The sequence below is a fragment of the Mobula birostris genome, chromosome 4 (genome assembly GCF_030028105.1).
Source record: "Mobula birostris isolate sMobBir1 chromosome 4, sMobBir1.hap1, whole genome shotgun sequence".
NCBI lineage: Eukaryota > Metazoa > Chordata > Chondrichthyes > Myliobatiformes > Myliobatidae > Mobula > Mobula birostris.
The window spans coordinates 77,419,450-77,441,572 of record NC_092373.1 but is presented as its reverse complement, the minus strand read 5'-3'; the positions used below and the strand labels follow the sequence as shown (position 1 = coordinate 77,441,572).

Sequence of the window (22,123 nt, the reverse complement as noted above, 5' to 3'; positions counted from 1 at the left end):
GTTTATTCCACTGAGGTGGGGTGAGACTGAAACTAGAGGACATAGGTTAAGGAAGAAAGGTGAAATATTTAGGAGGAACCTGAGGGGAACTTCTTTACCAAGGTGGTGGTGTAATTACGAAACTGGCAGCCCGTGGAAGTAGTGGATAGAGGTCTGAATACAATACTTATTGAAGAGAAATTTGGATAAGTGCGTGCATGAGAGAGGTACGGACAGCTAAAGTCTAGGTCCGTGTAAATAACAGAATATCAGCTCAGCATGGCCTAAGTGGGCTGAAGGATCCACTTCTGTGCTGTAGTGTTCTACGACTCGATGATTTTCACCTATCTCACACTTTTTTTAAAACTAGCTATCTCCCTTCTTTCTAGAACCGATGAAAGGTTCCGACCCAAAACATTGTACATCCATCTCCTTCCATAGATATTATCTGAGCTGCTGAGTTTCTCCATTTCCCGTGTGTGTTGATCCACCTGAAATGTTTTCTTTCCCATTGAAGCTGTGAGACCTGCTGAGTTTCTGGTTCCCAGCATTTGCTCGTGACATTCACCTGAGCTATATTGACTGCTAGATGGATAAAAGGGGGCTTTCAAAAAGTATAAATGCTTTTCACACTCTCAGGCAGTCCAAAAGAGCTTCAAGTTTAATGTGCTACCTTTGAATAGGAATCTGCTTTGCTCTTTGAAAAGTGGTTATGGAACCTTTAATGTCTGGCTGAGTGTGGCAGGATGAATGTGACAGAAGCAGTGGCTTTCTATCTCTTCAGAGAGATAACAGCGGAAGGTAGTACTGAAGCAGTACTCAAGTTTCAGAAGAGTGGCTTCTGCCCTGTATACTTTGCAAATAGATAAATCTTGAAAACAAGTTCACCGGAAAGATAAATGAAACAGCACCAGTGTCCTCTTCCAAGCTGACACCTCCAGTTCTTGTTACTGCACGTTGGCCATGTTAGTCTGCCCACTTCACTTGCTTCCCAATGCAAGACTTCCAAAACAGACACCCTATTCCAAGCTCTCATGGGAGAAGATTATTAAGCAGAGTGAGAAAAATGTTTAAAGATGCTCAAGCAAGCCTTTGCTAGTTGAATGGCTAAGAAACTAACTCGAGTTAGTTTCACGTTCAGAATAATCCTTTCAAAGCTTAATATAGCTGATTAGGGAAACTCGAGTGGATCATATACTTTGGGATCCACGTCATGGGAATATATTAATGCTCCAGTTGTTTCAATGTAAGAAAAGAGAAATCACAGTGTGCAAAAATGGAGCAATATATTCATGCAAACTTCCTAATAGTTTATTTTCATTTCATTGTTACTGGTTTGAATGCAGATTATTTGCATGCTGAACAATTTTAATTTTTATAAAAATATTTTTAAAACATTGTGGATATGTATAACTGACATTTCCTATTTGTAATAATACAGCAGCTGCAGATTTATAATATGCAAAAAAGCTTGGGGCATTATTTAACACTGAAATATCTTACAGGTAATATATGCGGTTTTAGCAAAAACTCAAATATAAATTTTAAAAAAGCAGCTAGGACCAAATTATGACCAAATTATTACCTTGTGGGATATTTTTTAAACTTCCAATTTAATAATCCTGATAAACCCTGCTAGAAAAGGTTGTTCATGTTTTTAAGCATTTATTTATTTGATGTCCTGAAAGCCTCCTTGAAGAAACACAAACAACAGGAATTCTGCAGATGCTGGAAATTCAAGCAACACACATCAAATTTGCTGGTGAACGCAGCAGGCCAGGCAGCATGTCTAGGACGAGGTGCAGTCAACGTTTCAGGCCGAGACCCTTCGTCAGGACTAACTGAAGGAAGAGTGAGTAAGGGATTTGAAAGTTGGAGGGGGAGGGGGAGATCCAAAATGATAGGAGAAGACAGGAGGGGGAGGGATGGAGCCAAGAGCTGGACAGGTGATTGGCAAAAGGGGATACGAGAAGATCATGGGCCAGGAGGTCCGGGAAGAAAGACAGTGGGGGGGGGACCCAGAGGATGGACAAGAGGTATATTCAGAGAGACAGAGGGAGAAAAAGGAGAGTGAGAGAAAGAACGTGTGCATAAAAATGAGTAACAGATGGGGTACGAGGGGGAGGTGGGGCCTTAGCGGAAGTTAGAGAAGTCGACGTTCATGCCATCAGGTTGGAGGCTACCCAGACGGAATATAGGTGTTGTTCCTCCAACCTTAGTGTGGCTTCATCTTTACAGTAGAGGAGGCCGCGGATGGACATGTCAGAATGGGAATGGGATGTGGAATTAAAATGTGTGGCCACTGGGAGATCCTGCTTTCTCTGGCGGACAGAGCGTAGATGTTCAGCAAAGCGGTCTCCCAGTCTGCGTCGGGTCTTGCCAATATATAAAAGGCCACATCGGGAGCACCGGACGCAGTATATCACCCCAGTCGACTCACAGGTGAAGTGTTGCCTCACCTGGAAGGACTGTTTGGGACCCTGAATGGTGGTAAGGGAGGAAGTGTAAGGGCATATGTAGCACTTGTTCCGCTTACACGGATAAGTGCCAGGAGGGAGATCAGTGGGGAGGGATGGGGGGGACGAATGGACACAGGAGTTGTGTAGGGAGCGATCCCTGTGGAATGCAGAGAGAGCGGGGGAGGGAAAGATGTGCTTAGTGGTGGGATCCCGTTGGAGGTGGCGGAAGTTACGGAGAATAATATGTTTGACCCAGAGGCTGGTGGGGTGGTAGGTGAGGACCAGGGGAACCCTATTCCTAGTGGGGTGGCGGGAGGATGGAGTGAGAGTAGATGTACGTGAAATGAGGGAGATGCGTTTAAGAGCAGAGTTGATAGTGGAGGAAGGGAAGCCCCTTTCTTTAAAAAAGGAAGACATCTCCCTCGTCCTAGAATGAAAAGCCTCATCCTGAGAGCAGATGTGGCGGAGACGGAGGAATTGCGAGAAGGGGATGGCGTTTTTGCAAGAGACAGGGTGAGAAGAGGAATAGTCCAGATAGCTGTGAGAGTCAGTAGGCTTATACTATACATCAGTGGATAAGCTGTCTCCAGAGACAGAGATAGAAAGATCTAGAAAGGGGAGGGAGGTGTCGGAAATGGACCAGGTAAACTTGAGGGCAGGGTGAAAGTTGGAGGCAAAGTTAATAAAGTCAACGAGTTCTGCATGCGTGCAGGAAGCAGCGTCAATGCAGTCGTTGATGTAGCGAAGGAAAAGTGGGGGACAGATACCAGAATAGGCACGGAACATAGATTGTTCCACAAACCCAACAAAAAGGCAGGCATAGCTAGGACCCATACGGGTGCCCATAGCTACACCTTTAGTTTGGAGGAAGTGGGAGGAGCCAAAGGAGAAATTATTAAGAGTAAGGACTAATTCTGCTAGGCGGAGCAGAGTGGTAGTAGAGGAGAACTGATTAGGTCTGGAATCCAAAAAGAAGCGTAGAGCTTTAAGACCTTCCTGATGGGGGATGGAAGTATATAAGGACTGGACATCCATGGTGAAAATAAAGCGGTGGGGGCCAGGGAACTTAAAATCATCGAAAAGTTTAAGAGCGTGAGAAGTGTCACGAACATAGGTCGGAAGGGATTGAACAAGGGGTGATAAAACAGTGTCGAGGTATGCAGAAATGAGTTCGGTGGGGCAGGAGCAAGCTGAGACAATAGGTTGGCCAGGACAGGCAGGTTTGTGGATCTTGGGTAGGAGGTAGAAACGGGAAGTGCAGGGTGTGGGAACTATAAGGTTGGTAGCAGTGGATGGGAGATCCCCTGAGCGGATAAATTCGGTGATGGTGTGGGAGACAATGGCCTGGTGCTCCTTAGTGGGGTCACGATCGAGGGGTAAATAAGAGGAGGTATCTGCGAGTTGTCGCTGTGCCTCGGTAAGGTAGAGGTCAGTACGCCAGACTACAACAGCACCCCCCTTATCAGCAGGTTTAATAATAAGGTTAGGATTAGTGCGGAGGGAGTGGAGAGAAGAGCGTTCCAAAGGAGCGAGGTTGGAATGGGGACAAGGTGCGGTGAAGTCGAGACGGTTGATGTCCCGTCGGCAATTAGCAATAAAGAGATCCAGAGCAGGCAGAAGACCAGAGCGGGGTGTCCATGAAGAAGAGGAGGGTTGAAGACGGGAGGAGGGGTCATCGGTGGGGGTGGGAGAGTCCCTGCCGAAGAAGTAGGCTCGGAGACGGAGACGGCGGAAGAAAAGTTCCGCATCATGGCGAACACGGAACTCGCTGAGGTGTGGGCGAAGGGGGACAAACGTGAGGCCCTTACTGAGGACAGAGTATTCTGCCTCTGACAGTTGAAGGTCGGAGGGGATGGTAAAGATCCGGGACGGATGAGAAGTGGGATCAGAGGGGGGAGGAGGGAGGCTGGGGGTGTCAGTGGAGAGGGGAGGGTTGGGGTGAGAGGAAGATGGAGCCTCTGAGGGCCCAGGAGTTGATGGTGGGATCTGAGGAAGACGGGGCTGCGGAGTGGTGGTGGGGGAAGCAGAGACGGGAGTCACAATAGCAGCACATAAAGACCCGGCCTGGAGTTCAAGGCTGGAATCTTGAGAGCTGGGATCAGAGGTGGGAGGGGGGAGGCTGGGGGTGTCATTGGTGGGGGAGGGTTGGGGTGAGAGGAAGATGGAGCCACTGAGGGCCCAGGAGCTGACGGTGGGATCTGAGGGAGACGGGGTTGCAGAGTATTGGTGGGGGAAGGGGAGACGGGAGTCACAACAGCAGCACATAAAGACCCGGCCTGGAGTTCAAGGCTGGCGTCGCAGTTGGTGGTTGAGCAATCGCTGTGAAGGTGTCCATGGTCGTTGCTGGAGTCCGGGTTTTGAATATGCCCCGAGGTGTTGGAGCTGGCGAGATCAGTGGCAGGAGCTGCAATCTGAAGTTCATGCCTGCTGGCGTCAGGGCCGGCAGGCTCTGGAGTCCGTAGATGTAGGATTTTGCGATCTTTGCCTAACATGACAAAGTCAAAAAAACGGCGATTGCAGGCGTGAATCCGACGGAGGATGAAATAACGGGTAGGAGCATTACAGACGGCGAAGAAAGTGTCCCGAAGGTGCGGAAGGGTCTGGGATAGGGACACCAAGTACCTCCTCATGGCGGAGAGAGTCGCCTTCAGAGCTTGACGGGAGAAGCGGTGAGAGGCAGAGTCAATAAAATGTGAGTACCTGGGATCCTCAGAAGGTCCAAACTGAGAGGCTTGGAAACGAATCCTAAAGCCAACTGGAGTAAGTTGGCGACGGAGGCACGTTCCAAGAAAGGATATATGGCTGTGATAGCGAGTCTGAGTCAAAGTGTGGTCGAAAAGTTGAAGAGCCGAAGAAATTACAGATGGGGAGCAGTGAGAGATGGTTTCACCGAACTCCCGTCGAAGAGAGGATCTAAACTTCTTCGGTGTAGGCATCACCGGAAGAGGCTTCGCAGTAGTGAATTTAAACGCAAACAACAGGAATTCTGCAGATGCTGGCAATTCAAGCAACACACATCAAAGTTGCTGGTGAACGCAGCAGGCCAAGCAGCATCTGTAGGAAGAGGTGCAGTCGATGTTTCAGGCCGAGACCCTTCGTCAGGACTAACTGAAGGAAGAGTGAGTAAGGGATTTGAAAGTTGGAGGGGGAGGGAGAGATCCAAAATGATAGGAGAAAACAGGAGGGGGAGGGATAGAGCCAAGAGCTGGACAGGTGATTGGCAAAAGGGGATACGAGAGGATCATGGGACAGGAGGTCTGGGAAGAAAGACAAGGTGGGGGGGACCCAGAGGATGGGCAAGAGGTATATTCAGAGGGACAGAGGGAGAAAAAGGAGAGTGAGAGAAAGAACGTGTGCATAAAAATGAGTAACAGATGGGGTACGAGGGCCTCCTCTACTGTAAAGATGAAGCCACACTCAGGTTGGAGGAACAACACCTTATATTCCGTCTGGGTAGCCTCCAACCTGATGGCATGAACATCGACTTCTCTAACTTCCGCTAAGTCCCCACCTCCCCCTCGTACCCCATCTGTTACTCATTTTTATGCACACATTCTTTCTCTCACTCTCCTTTTTCTCCCTCTGTCCCTCTGAATATACCTCTTGCCCATCCTCTGGGTCCCCCCGCCCCTTCTCTTTCTTCCCGGACCTCCTGTCCCATGATCCTCTCGTATCCCCTTTTGCCTATCACCTGTCCAGCTCTTGGCTCTATCCCTCCCCCTCCTGTCTTCTCCTATCATTTTGGATCTCCCCTTCCCCCTCCAACTTTCAAATCCCTTACTCACTCTTCCTTCAGTTAGTCCCGACGAAGGGTCTCGGTCTGAAACGTCGACTGCACCTCTTCCTACAGATGCTGCTACGTTTCTCCAGCAACTTTGATGTGTGTTGCTTGAAGAAACACAATATCCCTTTGTAACTACAGGGAGCTCGCTGGACAAAGCAGAGAAGAATCCAGGTTTTACTACCTCAAATCCATACATCAAAGGGAGAGAAAAGCCATGTACAAGGAGGAAAATAGCTCCCAACCTGCCCACCAACCCCACAGTCTCCACCTGCTAGAGTCAGTAGTTCTCTCATTCGAATTATCATCCACCTCAGAGTCCTCAAGACTGGAGTGGAAACAAGTCCCACTCAATCCCAAAAACCATTCAAGGAAGAAACTGCAGATAATATTTTTACCTGGTGAATTGTTTTCATTTCAAATCTATGTCCTAAAACTAGAAAGGGTGCATCACTTAAATCTAAAAATTTTTTTAAAAAAAGGTACATCTTAATTACACCGTTACTTGTAACTGAAACTGTGCTCTATTTTGGTCTATTTTTTAGTAAACTGGACCCCTCTGCTTTACAACTTCACACCTTATCACATTCAAACAGAGCCATCAATCAAGCATAAAGGCTGCTTTAATGGTCTCAAAAGCTTTTTATCACTACGGATTGAACAGCCCTTTATATGAACGCTGCAGCTATGCAGGAGGTTCTGAATAAAAGACTGATGATACTTTTCACTTTGACCTTTTTGTTTACTGCACAGGATTTAAAAGCATCTGATTTTAGGAATAAAAGCCTACCTCGCCTGGGGAATGCGACTGAGTTTAAACGTCTGATAACGGTAACACAAAATGACAGGCAGTTGTAATGGATGTGTAATTAACAGCTAGATTCAGTGGGGCTGGCAGCAGCCTTCTAAATTGTCAGATGTGACTCACCTTGAAATAAGTCACCAAAGAGGAACTGGCATGAATTATTATTCTGGGGTAAAATACTAGTCTCAATAAAGTGGATGGCCATGTCCTCAGTGGTCATTGCAAGTTCACTATTACATTCAGCAGCTAAGCAGCAAGATCTTGAACTCAGCTGCAGGAAGACTGCTTGGTTTTATCCCTTGGGACGGACTTATCACAAATGTTTCTTGCAAGACCATCAGGTTGCACATGGAATGATGGCTGGTAAATATAATTGTGAAGACAAGGCCCTTTTAACTAGTCGACAGCAGACAACAACCTAGTATTGTGAAGTCTGTGTTATGTACCCAAGTCCAAGACAACCTCAGCAGGTACTACCCAAGGAAAGACCTGAACCTACTTCAATTTGCATGTTGCCATAATAGGTCCACAGCGGATGCAATCTCAATGCCTCTCCACTCGGCTTTGGATCACCTGGTCAATAGCAATACCTACATCAGGCTGCTGTTTATTGATTACAGCTCACACCATCATACCTTCAGTTTTAATCAAGAAGCTCCAGAACATCCCTCTACAACTGGATTCTGGACTTCCTCACCGGGAGACCACAGTCAGTGTAGATCAGAAATAACATCTCCTCCACATTGACAATCAACCTCGAGGATGCATACTTAGCCCACTGCTCTGCTCTCTCACACCTTCGACCACATGGCATGGCACAGATCAAATATCATCTATAAATTTGCTGGTGACACAACTATTGTTGGAAGAATTTCAGATGGCAATGCCGCAGTGTACAGGAGCAAGATAGATCAGTTGGTTGAGTGGTGTCGCAACCACCATCTTGCACTCAACATTACCAAGACCAAGGAACTGGTTGTAGACTTCAGGAAGGGGAAGCCGAGGGAACACACACCAGTCCTTATGAGGGATCAGCAGCAGAAAGAGTGAGTAGTTTCAAGTTCCTGAAGAGATACATGAGCCCCAACATATTAAAGCAATTCCAAAGAAAGCACAACGACTATATTTCATGGGACGGTGAGATAGAGACATACTGCTGCCGCAAAACAACAAAATTGACGACATATGCCAGTAATATTAAACCTGATTCTGACCTATGAGTACATGGCACTAAAAAGCAGGCAGCGTCCATGTTGAGTTGAATTAATGATCAGTGACAACGACCTCATCCATCATTGGACCTAACTAAAATTGTAAATAAGATTTCAATGACTGACAAGATTTAAGTGCTGGCTCGCCATTAAGCATTTCTGGTGAGAAGTATTCTGCTGAGTTCAATCACATCACCTGTCACAAATCACCAAGTTACTTCCATTGGTCACTTGGATGTGTCTTCATTAAGTTAAGAGACAGAAGATGGTCATCAATATCAAATGTGGAATACAAATTTTTTCAGCCCATATACCTCTGGCCAACAATCAAAATTGTTCAAAGAATATATGAAAGGAAGACTACTACTACTACGTCGACTCAGGCCTAGGGGGCCGGCGTGGGGCAGAAGACAGTATTTTGAATTCAACAATATTTTTTACTTCCACTAGGTTGATTTCACTGTACTCTGGAACTAAGGCTGGCAACAACATCCATCTATTATTAATAAAATGCCCCAAAGTACAGGAGTATTAGCACAAGTGTGTTAACAAGAAGCCATAACATTGAGCCATATTAGGAAAGAACAGGCCAATGGTGAAATGCTTGATCAAAGAGGCCATTTTAACATGGGTCTTAAAAAAAAAGAGGAAAACAAGTAGAACAAAAACTAGGTTTATAAGGAAAATTCCAGAGTTTATGACCTAGGCAGTTGAAGGTCTGGCTACCAACTACTAAAGTGGGAAACATACATACAAGGGATCCTGCATACTTGTTGGCCTAAAAATTTTATAGAGATAGGGAGGTTGGATTCTAAAACTGCTGTTAGGAGCCAATGTGATCACAGAAGTCGCAATTTCATGAAGGCCATGGGGCTGTTACTGCCTTGGATTCACTATGCACTTAAGTTCCGTCAACTTAATAAATTCAGAGGAAGGCCTCAGAAAACATTTTCACCAGGACAAAACTCCAGAATAAATGTTTTCTCACAAAGTCTGCTACAAAATTCGTGAGAGGCTATACGTTAGTGTAACAATTTCAATTTGATGTACTTTGAAGTGCAACCAGCACAACATTGCACATTTTTCAAGATATTAAATTTGGTGAGGTTCAAGGCAAGTTGCAGTGACAAAGGAAAGTTCTAGAACATACTCTTGTGTTTTGGCCATGCACCCTGATTGTTAGCACCCCACAACCTATAGTGTCATCACATGACGCCGTCATACCAACTACGCTATCATGTTCGGTTATAAGTTGTTCTTGTTTTGCACTAGCACATTGATACACTATGCATCCTTACTGAACTCTATTTCACAATATAGCAACATGCATTTAAACAGAAAAGTACTCCAATATAATCTTCAGAAAATTTTCAACTGATTACCTAGAATGTTGGCTTTAATGGTGAGAAGAATTTGGTTCAGAAATAGAGATGTCCTGTTGCAGTTCTGTAGGACCTCAGTGCGATCACACCTTGAGTGTTGTGTGTAATTTTTGTCTCCCTATGTGATGGATAATGTTTTCATAATAGATTGGATGCAGTGAAGATTCACCAGACACATTTCTGGGATGACAGAAATAACCAATGATGAAAGGTTGAGCTGAATGGTTTTACGTTTGCTGGAGTTTAGAAATATGAGGAGGGACTTCATGAAAAATTTATAGAATACTGACAGGATTGATCAACTAGATGGAAGGATGTTCCTTGTGTTGAGGTAGTCCAGGCTCAAGGATCACAACCTAACGCAGCCACCGGGCCGCAGAGCATGCGCTACCGGGCTGCGAGGAAACAATATGATTTGGTGATATGAGTCAGCTACACTTTTCCACATTCCCTGTCAAGCCCACTGTTGAGCTTGAACACATGCGAGGTCACTACCCGCGCGTCATCCATGTCAGCACGGGAAGGAGATCAACTCCTCGAGCTTGCAAATGATGGTGGGCTGAAATGTATGTTTGACATAACATCTCTGCCAGCATTCTGGATCAAAGTCAAGGCTAAATATCCTGAGATAGCCACGAAAGCACTGAAAATGTTGCTTCCATTTCTAACATATCTATGCAATGAATGCAATGAAAACTAAGTTGCGGAATAGACTGGACATAAGGAACCCCCTTTCGAGTATCGCGGTCTCCCATCACCCCTCAATAGGACCGTCTTGTTGCAGGGAAACAAGCCCAGGGCTCCCACTGATTCAGCAATATTGGTGTGTTGCAATTATTTTATATGTTCATACGGGGAAAATATGTGCTGTGTGTTTAATATCCAAACGTAACTTAAAATGTTATGATGCTATTGACTGATAAGTGACTGATATAACTATATAACAATTACAGCACGGAAACAGGCCATCTCGGCCCTTCTGGTCCGTGCCGAACGTTACTCTCACCTAGTCCTGCCGACCTGCACTCAGCCCATAATCCTCCATTCCTTTCCTGTCCATATACCTATCCAATTTTTCTTTAAGTGGTAATATCGAACCTGCCTCTACCACTTCTACTGGAAGTTCATTCAACACTTACTTCAAGCTCCCCTGATAATTGACTTATCTCTCTATTCATACGAGGAAAATATGCGCCGTGTGTTCAATATTAAATTCGTTAGATAAACTCTTTTAGAAACGAAATTAAGTGTATTAGCCACTTATCACCAATACTGTATTCCGGTCGTGATTAACAACCCCCCTCCCCCTCGAACAAAATCGCCAAAGACGATTTGTAGAAAAAAATTCGGCAGGTACACGCATGCGCACTGGTGCCCGCGCAAGGCTTCATGGTCATTGTAGTCTTTCTTGGAGTAAACACAACGGATTTGACTGCTACTCTTGTCCGTTGGCAACATCCCCCCCAGGGTCGGCCGGTCCGCAAGAACATTGTCAATATTAAACCGGTCCGCAGTGCAAAGAAGTTGGGGACCCCTGACCCAAGGATATGGGGTGAGTCATTTACGATTCAGATATGAAATTCCAATAGAGTGTTAGACCTATGGAATTCTGTATCACAGAAGGCAGTTGTGGCTAAATCATTAAAATATATTCAAGGAAGAGTTAGATATACGTAGGACTAATAGCTAAAGAAATCAGCGGAAATGGTTAAGAAAAAGAAGGAAATGCGTAACAGATATAGGCAGGAAGGAGCAAATGAGGTACTTTAGGAGTATAAGAAATGCAAGAGAATACTTCTGATTTCCTTCATAAGGTATGAGGTTGCTCTAGCAGACAAGGTAAAGGGAAATCCTAAGAGCTTCTACAGATATGATAAGAGCAAAAGGATAACAAGGGACAAAACTGTTCCTCTGGAAGATCAGAAAGGTCATCTATGCATGATGGTGGAGATCTTAAAATAGATTTTTTGCATCTATATTTACTCAGGAGATGAACAAAAAGTTTATAAAAGTGAGACAAAGAAGCAGTGTGGGTATGGACTGTGTATAGGTTACAGAGGAGGAGGTGACTGCTGTATTTAAGAAAATTAGTGTAAATAAATCCGTAGGAATGACAAGTTGTTACATCAGAACCTGTGGGAGCCTATTGCAGAAATTGCAGGTGCCCTAGCAGAAATAATTAAAACATCCTTAACTATGGGTGTGGTGCTGGAGGATTGGAAGATAGCCAATGATGTTCCTTTGTTTAAGAAAGGCTCTAACAATAAGCATGGAAATTACAGGCCAGTGAGCCTGACATCAGTAGTGGGTAAGTTATTGGAAGGTATTCCAAGGGACTGGATATATAAGTATTTGGATAGACGGGGACAGATTGGGGATAGTCAGGATGTCTTTGTGAGTTATAGATCATGTCTATCCAATCATCTAGAGATTTTTGAGGAAGTTACCAGAAAAGTTGATAAAAGCAAGGCAATTGATGTTGACTCCATGGAATTTAGCAAGGCCTTTGACAAGGTCGCACATGGCAAGCTGGTCAAGAAGGTTCAGTCACTTGACATTAGGAATGAGGTAGTAAATTGGATTGGATCCGAAAGGAAAATCATGTCTGACGAATCTCATAGAATTTTTTGAGGATGTAACTAGTAGAGTGGATAGGGGAGAACCAGTGGATGTGGTATATTTGGATTTTCAGAAGGCTTTTGACAAGGTCCCACACAGGAGATTAGTGTGCAAACTTAAAGCACACGGTATTGGGGGTAAGGTATTGGTGTGGGTGGAGAGTTGGTTAGCAGACAGGAAGCAAAGAGTGGGAATAAACCGGACCTTTTCAGAATGGCAGGCGGTGACTAGTGGGGTACCGCAAGGCTCAGTGCTGGGACCCCAGTTGTTTACAATATATATTAATGACTTGGATGAGGGAATTAAATGCAGCATCTCCAAGTTTGCGGATGACACGAAGCTGGGTGGCAGTGTTAGCTGTGAGGAGGATGCTAAGAGGATGCAGGGTGACTTGGATAGGTTGGGTGAGTGGGCAAATTCATGGCAGATGCAATTTAATGTGGATAAATGTGAAGTTATCCACTTTGGTGGCAAAAATAGGAAAACAGATTATTATCTGAATGGTGGCCGATTAGGAAAAGGGGAGGTGCAACGAGACCTGGGTGTCATTATACACCAGTCATTGAAAGTGGGCATGCAGGTACAGCAGGCGGTGAAAAAGGCGAATGGTATGCTGGCATTTATAGCGAGAGGATTCGAGTACAGGAGCAGGGAGGTACTACTGCAGTTGTACAAGGCCTTGGTGAGACCACACCTGGAGTATTGTGTGTAGTTTTGGTCCCCTAATCTGAGGAAAGACATCCTTGCCATAGAGCGAGTACAAAGAAGGTTCACCAGATTGATTCCTGGGATGGCAGGACTTTCATATGAAGAAAGACTGGATGAACTGGGCTTGTACTCGTTGGAATTTAGAAGATTGAGGGGGGATCTGATTGAAACGTATCAGATCCTAAAGGGATTGGACTGGCTAGATGCAGGAAGATTGTTCCTGATGTTGGGGAAGTCCAGAACGAGGGGCCACAGTTTGAGGATAGAGGGGAAGCCTTTTAGGACCGAGATTAGGAAAAACTTCTTCACACAGAGAGTGGTGAATCTGTGGAATTCTCTGCCACAGGAAACAGTTGAGGCCAGTTCATTGGCTATATTTAAGAGGGAGTTAGATATGGCCCTTGTGGCTACGGGGGTCAGGGGGTATGGAGGGAAGGCTGGTGCAGGGTTCTGAGTTGGATGATCAGCCATGATCATAATAAATGGCGGTGCAGGCTCGAAGGGCCGAATTGCCTACTCCTGCACCTATTTTCTATGTTTCTATGTTTCTCATGGGGGAAGCAGAGAGTGGTAGTAGATGGAGGCCTGTGACTAGTGGTATCCCAGAGGGATCAGTACTGGACCCATTGTTGTTTGTCATCTACATATATCAATGATCTGGATGATAATGTGGTGAAGTGGATCAGCAAATCTGCAGATGACTGGGGTGTAGTGGACAGTAAGGAAGGATGTCAGAGCTCGCAGCAGGATCAGGAACAGCTGGAAAAATATGCTAAGAATGGCAGCTGGAATTTTAATGCAGCCAAGTGTAAGGCGTTGCGCCTTGTGAGGACAAACCAGGGCACGACTTGCATGGCGAGCAGAAGGACACTGAGGAGTGAGTTAGACAGAGGGATCTGGGATTACAGATCCATAATTCCTTGCAAGTGGTGTCACAGACAGACAGCGTCACAGAGAAAGCTTTTGATACGTTGGTCTTCATAAATCAATGTATTGAAGGCAGGAAATGGGATGTAGTGTTGAAGTTGTACAAAACATTAGTGAGGTCCAATTTGGTGTATTGTGTGTAGTTTTGGTCACCTACCTAAAGGTAAGATGACAATAAGATTGAAAGAATGCAGAGAAAATTTACAAAGATGTTGTCAGGACTTGAGGACCCAAGTTATAGGGAAAGGTTAAATTGGTTTGGACTTTATTCCCTAGACTATAGAAGAATGAGGGGAGATGTGATAGAGCTATGCAAATTATGAGGGGTATAGATATGGTAAATGCAAGCAGACTTTTTCCACAGAGGTTGGGTGAGACTACAACTAGTGGTCATGGGTTAAGGGTGAAAAGTGAAATGTTTAAGGGGAACATGAGGGGAAACTACTTCACTCAGGGGGTGGTGAGAGTGTGGAATGAGCTGTCAGTGGAACTGATCGATACGGGTTTGATTTCAAAATTGAAGAGCAGTTTGGATAGGTACATGGAAGGGAGGGGTATGGAGGGCGATGGTCCTGGTGCAGGTTGATGGGTCTAGGCACATTAATAGTTCAACATGAACCAGATGGTCCAAAGGACCTACCTCTGTGCTGTAATGTTCTATGACCTTACAGTTTGTGGAGAATTCACCCTAAACACAGAAATAAAAAGTGGAATAAAACTGATGACAAAGATATGGTGACTTCACCATTTTAGGTCAACCAGTTGCAAAGACCATAGATCAAGTGCATTGCATCACTTTATCGGTTTTAGTCAGCCCAAAATGCAGGGATGTGAAGTGCAGCGTCACTGAGAGAAAACAGGTAATATCGTCTGACAAGTCAGAGATACAGTAGTCGAGGTGACAACCCATTTGTCAGTGCCCTTGCACAGAGACCTTCCAATGCGGGATAATTGAACCTGCAAGTCACAACAATCACATCTGCTGCTTCACAGACCCTCTGCAGGGCTGTTCAATCACACTGCAACATGCCTTGCTTAACCACCTGCAACAGTCACAACAAGTGGCCCTGGTTCTCATTCATGTGAATAATGGACTCATTAGCTAATGCAGAGTTTTGGTCAAACTTCAGTGGCTTTTTTCGATATTGTGATTAAAAAAAAATTGGACAAGGCTGCAATGATTCACCTTCTAAATTATTTAATTGCAAATTTCTGTCAAACAAAAGTTCTACCTTGATAAAAGTTATCATCTTAGTTTGAGGCTGTGCCTCAAGATCTGGTCAATGCATTCAGTGAATCACCTTAACTAAAAACATACTATACACTTTACTAATGCACAAATCATCACAAAATTACAATCGTCAACAACATTGTGTCAGTGTTTGATCCATTAGAGCAGCACACTCTGTGGAAAGCCACAGTCACTCTATTAATCCAACCTTCAAATGGTTTCTAATTTTTTCTAAACTTACAGAGATGCAGCACAGAATAAGCCCTTCCAGAGCCTTGACCCACGCCACCCAGCAATCCTAGTCTAATCACGGGACAATTATAACGACCAATTGACCTACCAACTGGTACATCTTTTGGACTGTGGGAGGAAATCCACGCAGTCAAGGTGAGAAAGTACAAACTCCTATAGACAGCAACGGGAATCGATCCTGGGTCAGCTGTACAGTAAACTGCTGTGCTAACCACTACACAATCATGCCTCACCTGTCAGAAACATCTTCAAACTGGGCATGCTTGAAAGAAAAAAAGACTTCCATTTAACAAGTTAGCTCTTAAGAGAATCTTCCTGCCCCATCTCCAAAATTAATTACACAACCTGCTTATTTACGAAGTTTAAATGCTATTGTGGGTTTGCGTTCAGTGAAATAATCTGGCTTCCAACACACAGTTTTAGCGAACAGTTGCAGGCTGCTTTATATGGGGAATTCTTGCAAGTATATTATTGCGGTCAGATTAATTCACTGTCTTGTTGCCCAAGGTAAATCAAGAAGATGTTTGGTTCATTTAAAAGTAATAGCTATCTGGATAATGTGAGCATACACTAGCTGGACAATCAGATACTTGATTACAGTAATGCAATAATACAGCTTATTTAATGCATTTCTTGAGATTCAGTGCAGAGAATATCGATGGCACAAAGTCCACATTTCGGATACAGGCTAAAACTACAGTTGAGAAGACAGGTTTTGAGAAGCTTCTACACAGAGAGAGATAAGTACCAAATGGGCAGCAGGGGAAAAAGCTAGGGACATATTTGGAGAGTGAATTCTGCTGTATTCTGTCACCTGTGGTGAAGGCAGAAGTGTAGGGGAGGAACCAGAGATGTTAGAGGGAAGGCTGCAGGCAATTGCTGAGAATGGGAAGGTCACAGAGAATAAAGCTTTAGCCTACGACATCTAAATGCAGTCAGAAGACTGCTAGGGGAATCCTAGTCAGCAGGACACAAATTTCTCAACGAACTGTGTATGAGGCAGCCAGTATCAAAAATCTTATTTTTGCTGATCTATATTGTTATTTTTTTCTCTCAGATGTACAGAGTACAGTAAAAGAAATGTGCACAAGTCTAACAGGACTCTACTTTTCCAGTGTAAACTAAAACAATGACTTCCCCCACCCCCCAAACACATCCTCTGAGCAATTAGGGTTCCATTACTAAAACTCCAATATTAAATTATCAAAATACACACTCTCACCAGTTCTTACACAGTCATTTTGCATAACACAGCTTAACAAAATCTCATTTTCCACTAAACATAGCATTTATGGCAGCATTTACAATAAAAATTTAGCATCCAGGAGAACCAACTTAGGCTTCATATCTGCACTAAACATGTTGTGTTAAGCTGGCCATAGATAGGTCAAATTGTTGAAGTGGATATGGAGTGAGACTCCAATATCTAGCTTTTCTCTACCCCAGCATCAGAATTTACCCTGCAACCCAAGTGTCACTGTCTAAGGAAACCTCTTCACAGTGAAGCTGGAGTGTTCTCTGCCCATATCCCTAAACTTGGTTAAGACCCCATCTATGATCGTCTTCCATGATGTTAAACAGAGCCATTGCTGAGACCTTCTGACGCACCTACAAACATCTGTAGGACCTTCCAAAAGTAAAGTCCATGCTGATTCCACAAACCGGTCAAGAAATGTTAGCCATTCAATACTTCTGAAATGTAATTATTACATTGGAATGCTGACAGTGAATGTGTGCATGGCAAAATTCCATAAAATGATCAGATAATCTCTTTCATTTAGTGATGTGAAGGATGCAAGGGTGAGCTATCCTGTTCTTCAGTGCCAAACAATTTTTCAAATCCAGATCATAAGGCAGACAGGCAGCTTAACATTTCACATGGAAAATGACAACTCTGACAATGCCTTCGATAAATCTGCAAAACTGTAATTTGTTTGGCTTGTAATTATTTTTCTTTAAGTCAGCAAATCAGGAGTAAAAGCAAAATCACAATGTTAAAGGCTTCCACTTTTCTTCAACTTGAGAGAAGATTTCTTAGTTGATTTTGTTCTCTTAATCTTTGTATTATCTTTGGAAAAATTATGGGTTTGTCCTACACCAAACTGATGGTGATTTAAATATAAAGAGCTGACAATTTGCTATCACTGCTATTCTGATCAGTAAATGTGCTGGGTGCAAATTTTCCCCTGGCACAATTCTTCAAGTAATTTTGTATTACTTTTCTGTAGTCTAATTCTGGTGCCTCATTGTTGCAGCTATGATCAGGTCTGATAAAATTATTGTCAAAAAGTTCTATACATTCTTCTCATTTCATCATATATGTTATCATATATATCATATATATCAAACTTTAAAAAAAAATTCTGTCCTAGTTATCATGCCATATTATTCAATTTCTATGCCTGGTCACACTCTGGATCATGCGTGCATCTTTATTAATTTTCTAATTCTGCTTAATGAGCCAGACAAGCTCCTCTAACTTCCAAGTTGATTTTGCTTTTCTGTAAAATATCTACTTCTGCTTTCTAAACAATGCTTCTATGATTCAAAGGAATAGAAAGTTTTGATTGCTCACACTAACTGGGTCCTAGAGTATTTACTATCTATTATATCCCCCACTGGCATTCAGCTACAATGAAAAGCAATGGGTAGTCAATCATCCAGCACCAGTTTAGGGTCAGTAACCAAAGGCAGAGTTTTCTAACATATTGAATTTTATGACAAAGGAGCTGTTCACCCAGCTCACTGTACACTGGCCATTAGTCATCTTTATGCTATTAGTCCCAGTCCATTATCTTTCCCCCATAACCCTACAAATTATTTCATTTTCACTAGACACCCAATCTTTCTGAAAACTGTTATTCTCTCCATAATATATTTCTGTAGGTATTCATATAGGCAATATAAGCAGTTTCAAAATGTGTCTCTTCATTCAGGTATTGGATGATAACTCAGGATATACTTTTAATTACAGATTTCATAATTTCATCTTGACAAACAAATTCAGAACAATTTCAGACCTACCTATTTTAACTTCACCTCCTTACAAATTTCCTTGTGCATCAAGGAAAATTTAAACGACCTTTAGTGTCCATTACACAATGAAAGTGAAAGGACACGATCTAGCCTCCTGTTATCTGCCTCATTAATGTCCTTTTTACAACAATAAGTGCAACAAGTTCATTTAATTGAACAGAGCTCTGTGACTCTTGGCACTGTTCAAATGTCACCCTGAGGTATTGCTGGCACACAGGAAAAAGCAGCTTGTGTTGTTGTGTGCTCTGCAGGATCTCCAGATAACCACTTGACAGCTTTGCTGTAAAGAACTGTCAGGACAAAAATAAAACCGGGCAAACATCAGAAGTAGTAATTTGACAGGCTTCATCAATAGCCCTACTCCTTCCCAAACATTATGGGCAATGAATAGATAAACAGAGTCTTGTTTACGAATGACTATGTAAAGATGAAGTCATAAACTGCATGTATTTATGCAATCAAAATATACTGTTTAAAATGTAAATTTGGAATAGAGTTGGACTCAAAGAAACTGCAATTTTTCAGCACCACAGGTCTACTAACCAGGTACTTTGATATTCCCTCTTATACCTCCAAAAGCATTTCGATTAAGGAATATTTATATAATCAGAAAAATATTTCTTGACTAAAAATGGTATCAGAGGTAAAAAATATCCTTGTCACAACTATGTGCTATAAGTTTAATGGTTTTGGTAAAATGCATGGTGACTGAACGGAACGTGGAAGGATTACATTCTGATAAAACGGAAAATTTGTTTCTGAATACAAAAAAATACATCCGTGCCAACCCAACCTGTCAAGTAAGACAGTGGTACATGAAAACAATGATGCCCCACTCAACTACATGTTCAAAAGCATGACAATAAATTTGCAGCAGCAGGTTGAAATCACACGCAGATGGCAGGAGCTGGGGATTAAACATCACACGCTGCTTGCATTTCTAGAAGAGACATCACATAGTAGGACAGAGACCATCATTTGCTACTAATCCCAGACTTTAGTTTTCTAATTTTTCCTTTCCAATTACTGAGTTTACAAACACCACTCATTTGGAGTTTTTAAACACAGCTTTCATTTTATTCCATAAAATTTTACTGTAAATCATTTTATATCTAAGGCAGTAGTAAGAAATACAATGAGATAGATTAAGCCCAGTTGTTCATTGGCTTTTAATCATTAGAGGATCAGAGTATACACTGAAAGAAAAGTTAGGATTTTAAGTACCTTCCTGCAACAGGCAGCCATTTTATTTTCAGCAACACTCTCACACTTCTCCTCCTGTTCCTTTTAGTGCTGAAAATGAAGATTTTTTTTTGCACTGTTCAGAAAGGCATTTCAACAGCTTCAACAGAAATCTTAGCATTCCATTAATCTTATAACATAAATTAATCCTGCCAATTTTGACGAAAAGCTAAACTTCAGGATATTACCAACTTTGAGGGGCACGTCACCTGCTACATTTGTTTTACCATGCAACAATCAACATTTGTATAGCAACTTTATCATTAACTTCACCCGTCACAAAAATTTGAGTTGGAACGTGGCTTCTACTTGTGCAGGATTGAAAAATTTTCTTCTTGAAGCCAAACTCCCTCCCCAATTTAATAAAATCAAAGTTACTTACGTTGGCAGGTGTCTTTCTTCTCTTCATATCCTGGTTTGCAAACACATCGTCCAATAGGGACCAGCCACCCCCCATCAGCACTACAGTGCATTTTAGGCACATCATATTCCTCAGAATTATTCACACAGGAGCCACGGACCTCCACCAAGGAGGAGTCTCCTTCAGTTACTCTGTCTGGAAATTCTGCCAGGTTACGAATTGTTAATGGACACTTCTTGTAATAGACCCGCACTGATACCAAAGCAATACAGGCACCCACATCCTGGAAGGCAAGGTAAAAACCTTTCTTTGTCAGTGAACCAATGTCCCGCACCTCAGTGTTTAATTTCATCACCCTGTCACCTACATCCACTTGGGTGAAGCTCTCATCTGCAGCAATGGTGTCAATCTTTATATACTGGCTTTCTTTAATGTACCACAGGTTGTTGTTGTTCGATTCGTAGTAATAGATGTTAAAGGTTTCTTTGCAAGTTCCAGGGACACCCGGCAGACTATTGCAGTCTCTGAGAGTAAACTTAATCTCAATATAGATCCGATGGGCGCCATCACGAGGAATCCAATTAGTCCGCAGCCAATTGTTCTGATAGGCTTCCATGACGTTGCAGACCTGGTAAGTTCGCATCGGCGTGTTTCGCTCATCCATAACACTGATTTCTTCCCACTGCAATTTAGAAAGAGCAATGATAGGAGCCATTAGCAGCTACGATGCCATAAACACACGGACCTTTTTCATTTTTGTTTACATAATTTATTGCTGAGTACCAAGTGATTCTAGCAGAAATATATTTTGTACAAATCCATGTGATAGGCACAGCTTTAGACCAATAGGGAATTATATAATACTTTATATTGCATTTTTACTTGAAAAATTTGAAATATCAACAATGCCAATTTAAATTGATTGCCAACAAGATATTTGCATTTTGTAGGTAGCGGCACTGAGGGAATGGTGGGAATGTGCAACATTATGAAATTGTGCTGAATGAAATTACCTCAGATACACTGGAACTTCTTAGACACAATACTTGAATTCCCCTTTTGAACGGAGGTGCTAATCAAACTGTGGATATTTGTTTTAAATAGAAAATGCAGCGGTGACAATTTATGGTCAAATGTCAAAAATGTTACTGTGCAGCAGTAGGAGCTGGCCTAATTTTTGCTGTTGGTGTTAGGTTGCATGTACAAAACATCCACTGTACAATGAGTGCACATATAACAATTCAATGCAAATGAAGAAAATGTATAATTCAACACATTTCCTCTCATCTGTACCCTAGCGCTTCAAATCCCAGTGCAACTATAAAAGCCTGCCAAGCCAGAAATAACTTCTGCAACTTCATATTTTCTGTTCAGTAAAGCTGGCAAAACGATCCTTGAAACAGAACCATGCTATCCAAGATTGTAGTGGAAAGGATAAGTGTATGGTGGTTTCAGACATCTACAGCCAAAACTGCCAGATGGACTAGCTTAATCAACCTCCCCACGAAGTTCTCAACATTTAATGGAGATAATTACCACCAAAGGTTTCCAAAAATAAATAAAATGATGGTGATAGTCCTTGATCACTATCAATTGCCATTTACTCAATAAACCGCCCAGTACACAGTCAGAGTTGCACTAGAACACTTGCCACCATATCTTTTTCACTCCAAGATTCTTGGATAATAATTTGTCATTAACCTGCAAAGCTAAAAGAACAAAAAGAAAAGGAAAACATGGTTCGCCAGCTTCAATACTTTTAATCTGGAGATCAGAAGGAAATTTCTCTCCCTTAACATGCAGACATCAATAGCGGAAAACCATCCTACAAACATGAACTACTTCTGCTACAGTTAATAGTCTCAGAAAATGGATGGATGCAGTCTCTCCAGCTTTTGAAAAGCATGACATTATTGAGACAAAGATGTTCTTTCCCCTCCAATGGGCAACCCAATGATTTGTCCCTTTATACAACTCCTCCCCCCACGCCCAGTAACAGCATACTGTAGCACCATTACAGAACTACTGGTAAAGTAGTATAAAACTTTAAATTTTATCAAATAATATTAAGAAGCAATATTTATATGCATTACCCAGGTGAACATCCACACACACTAATGTTTTAACCAC

The 22,123-nt window shown here is 42.7% G+C and overlaps 1 protein-coding gene across 1 annotated transcript in view; it reads right to left on the bottom strand.

Annotated features, from left to right (window-relative positions):
• Positions 1-22,123, bottom strand: part of epha4b (eph receptor A4b) — a 386,372-nt gene that overhangs the window by 291,713 nt on the left and 72,536 nt on the right. Inside the window, exon 3 of the mRNA XM_072255642.1 lies at positions 20,015-20,675. Coding sequence (XP_072111743.1) covers positions 20,015-20,675 — 661 coding nt within the window. The remainder of the gene's footprint in view (positions 1-20,014; positions 20,676-22,123) is intronic.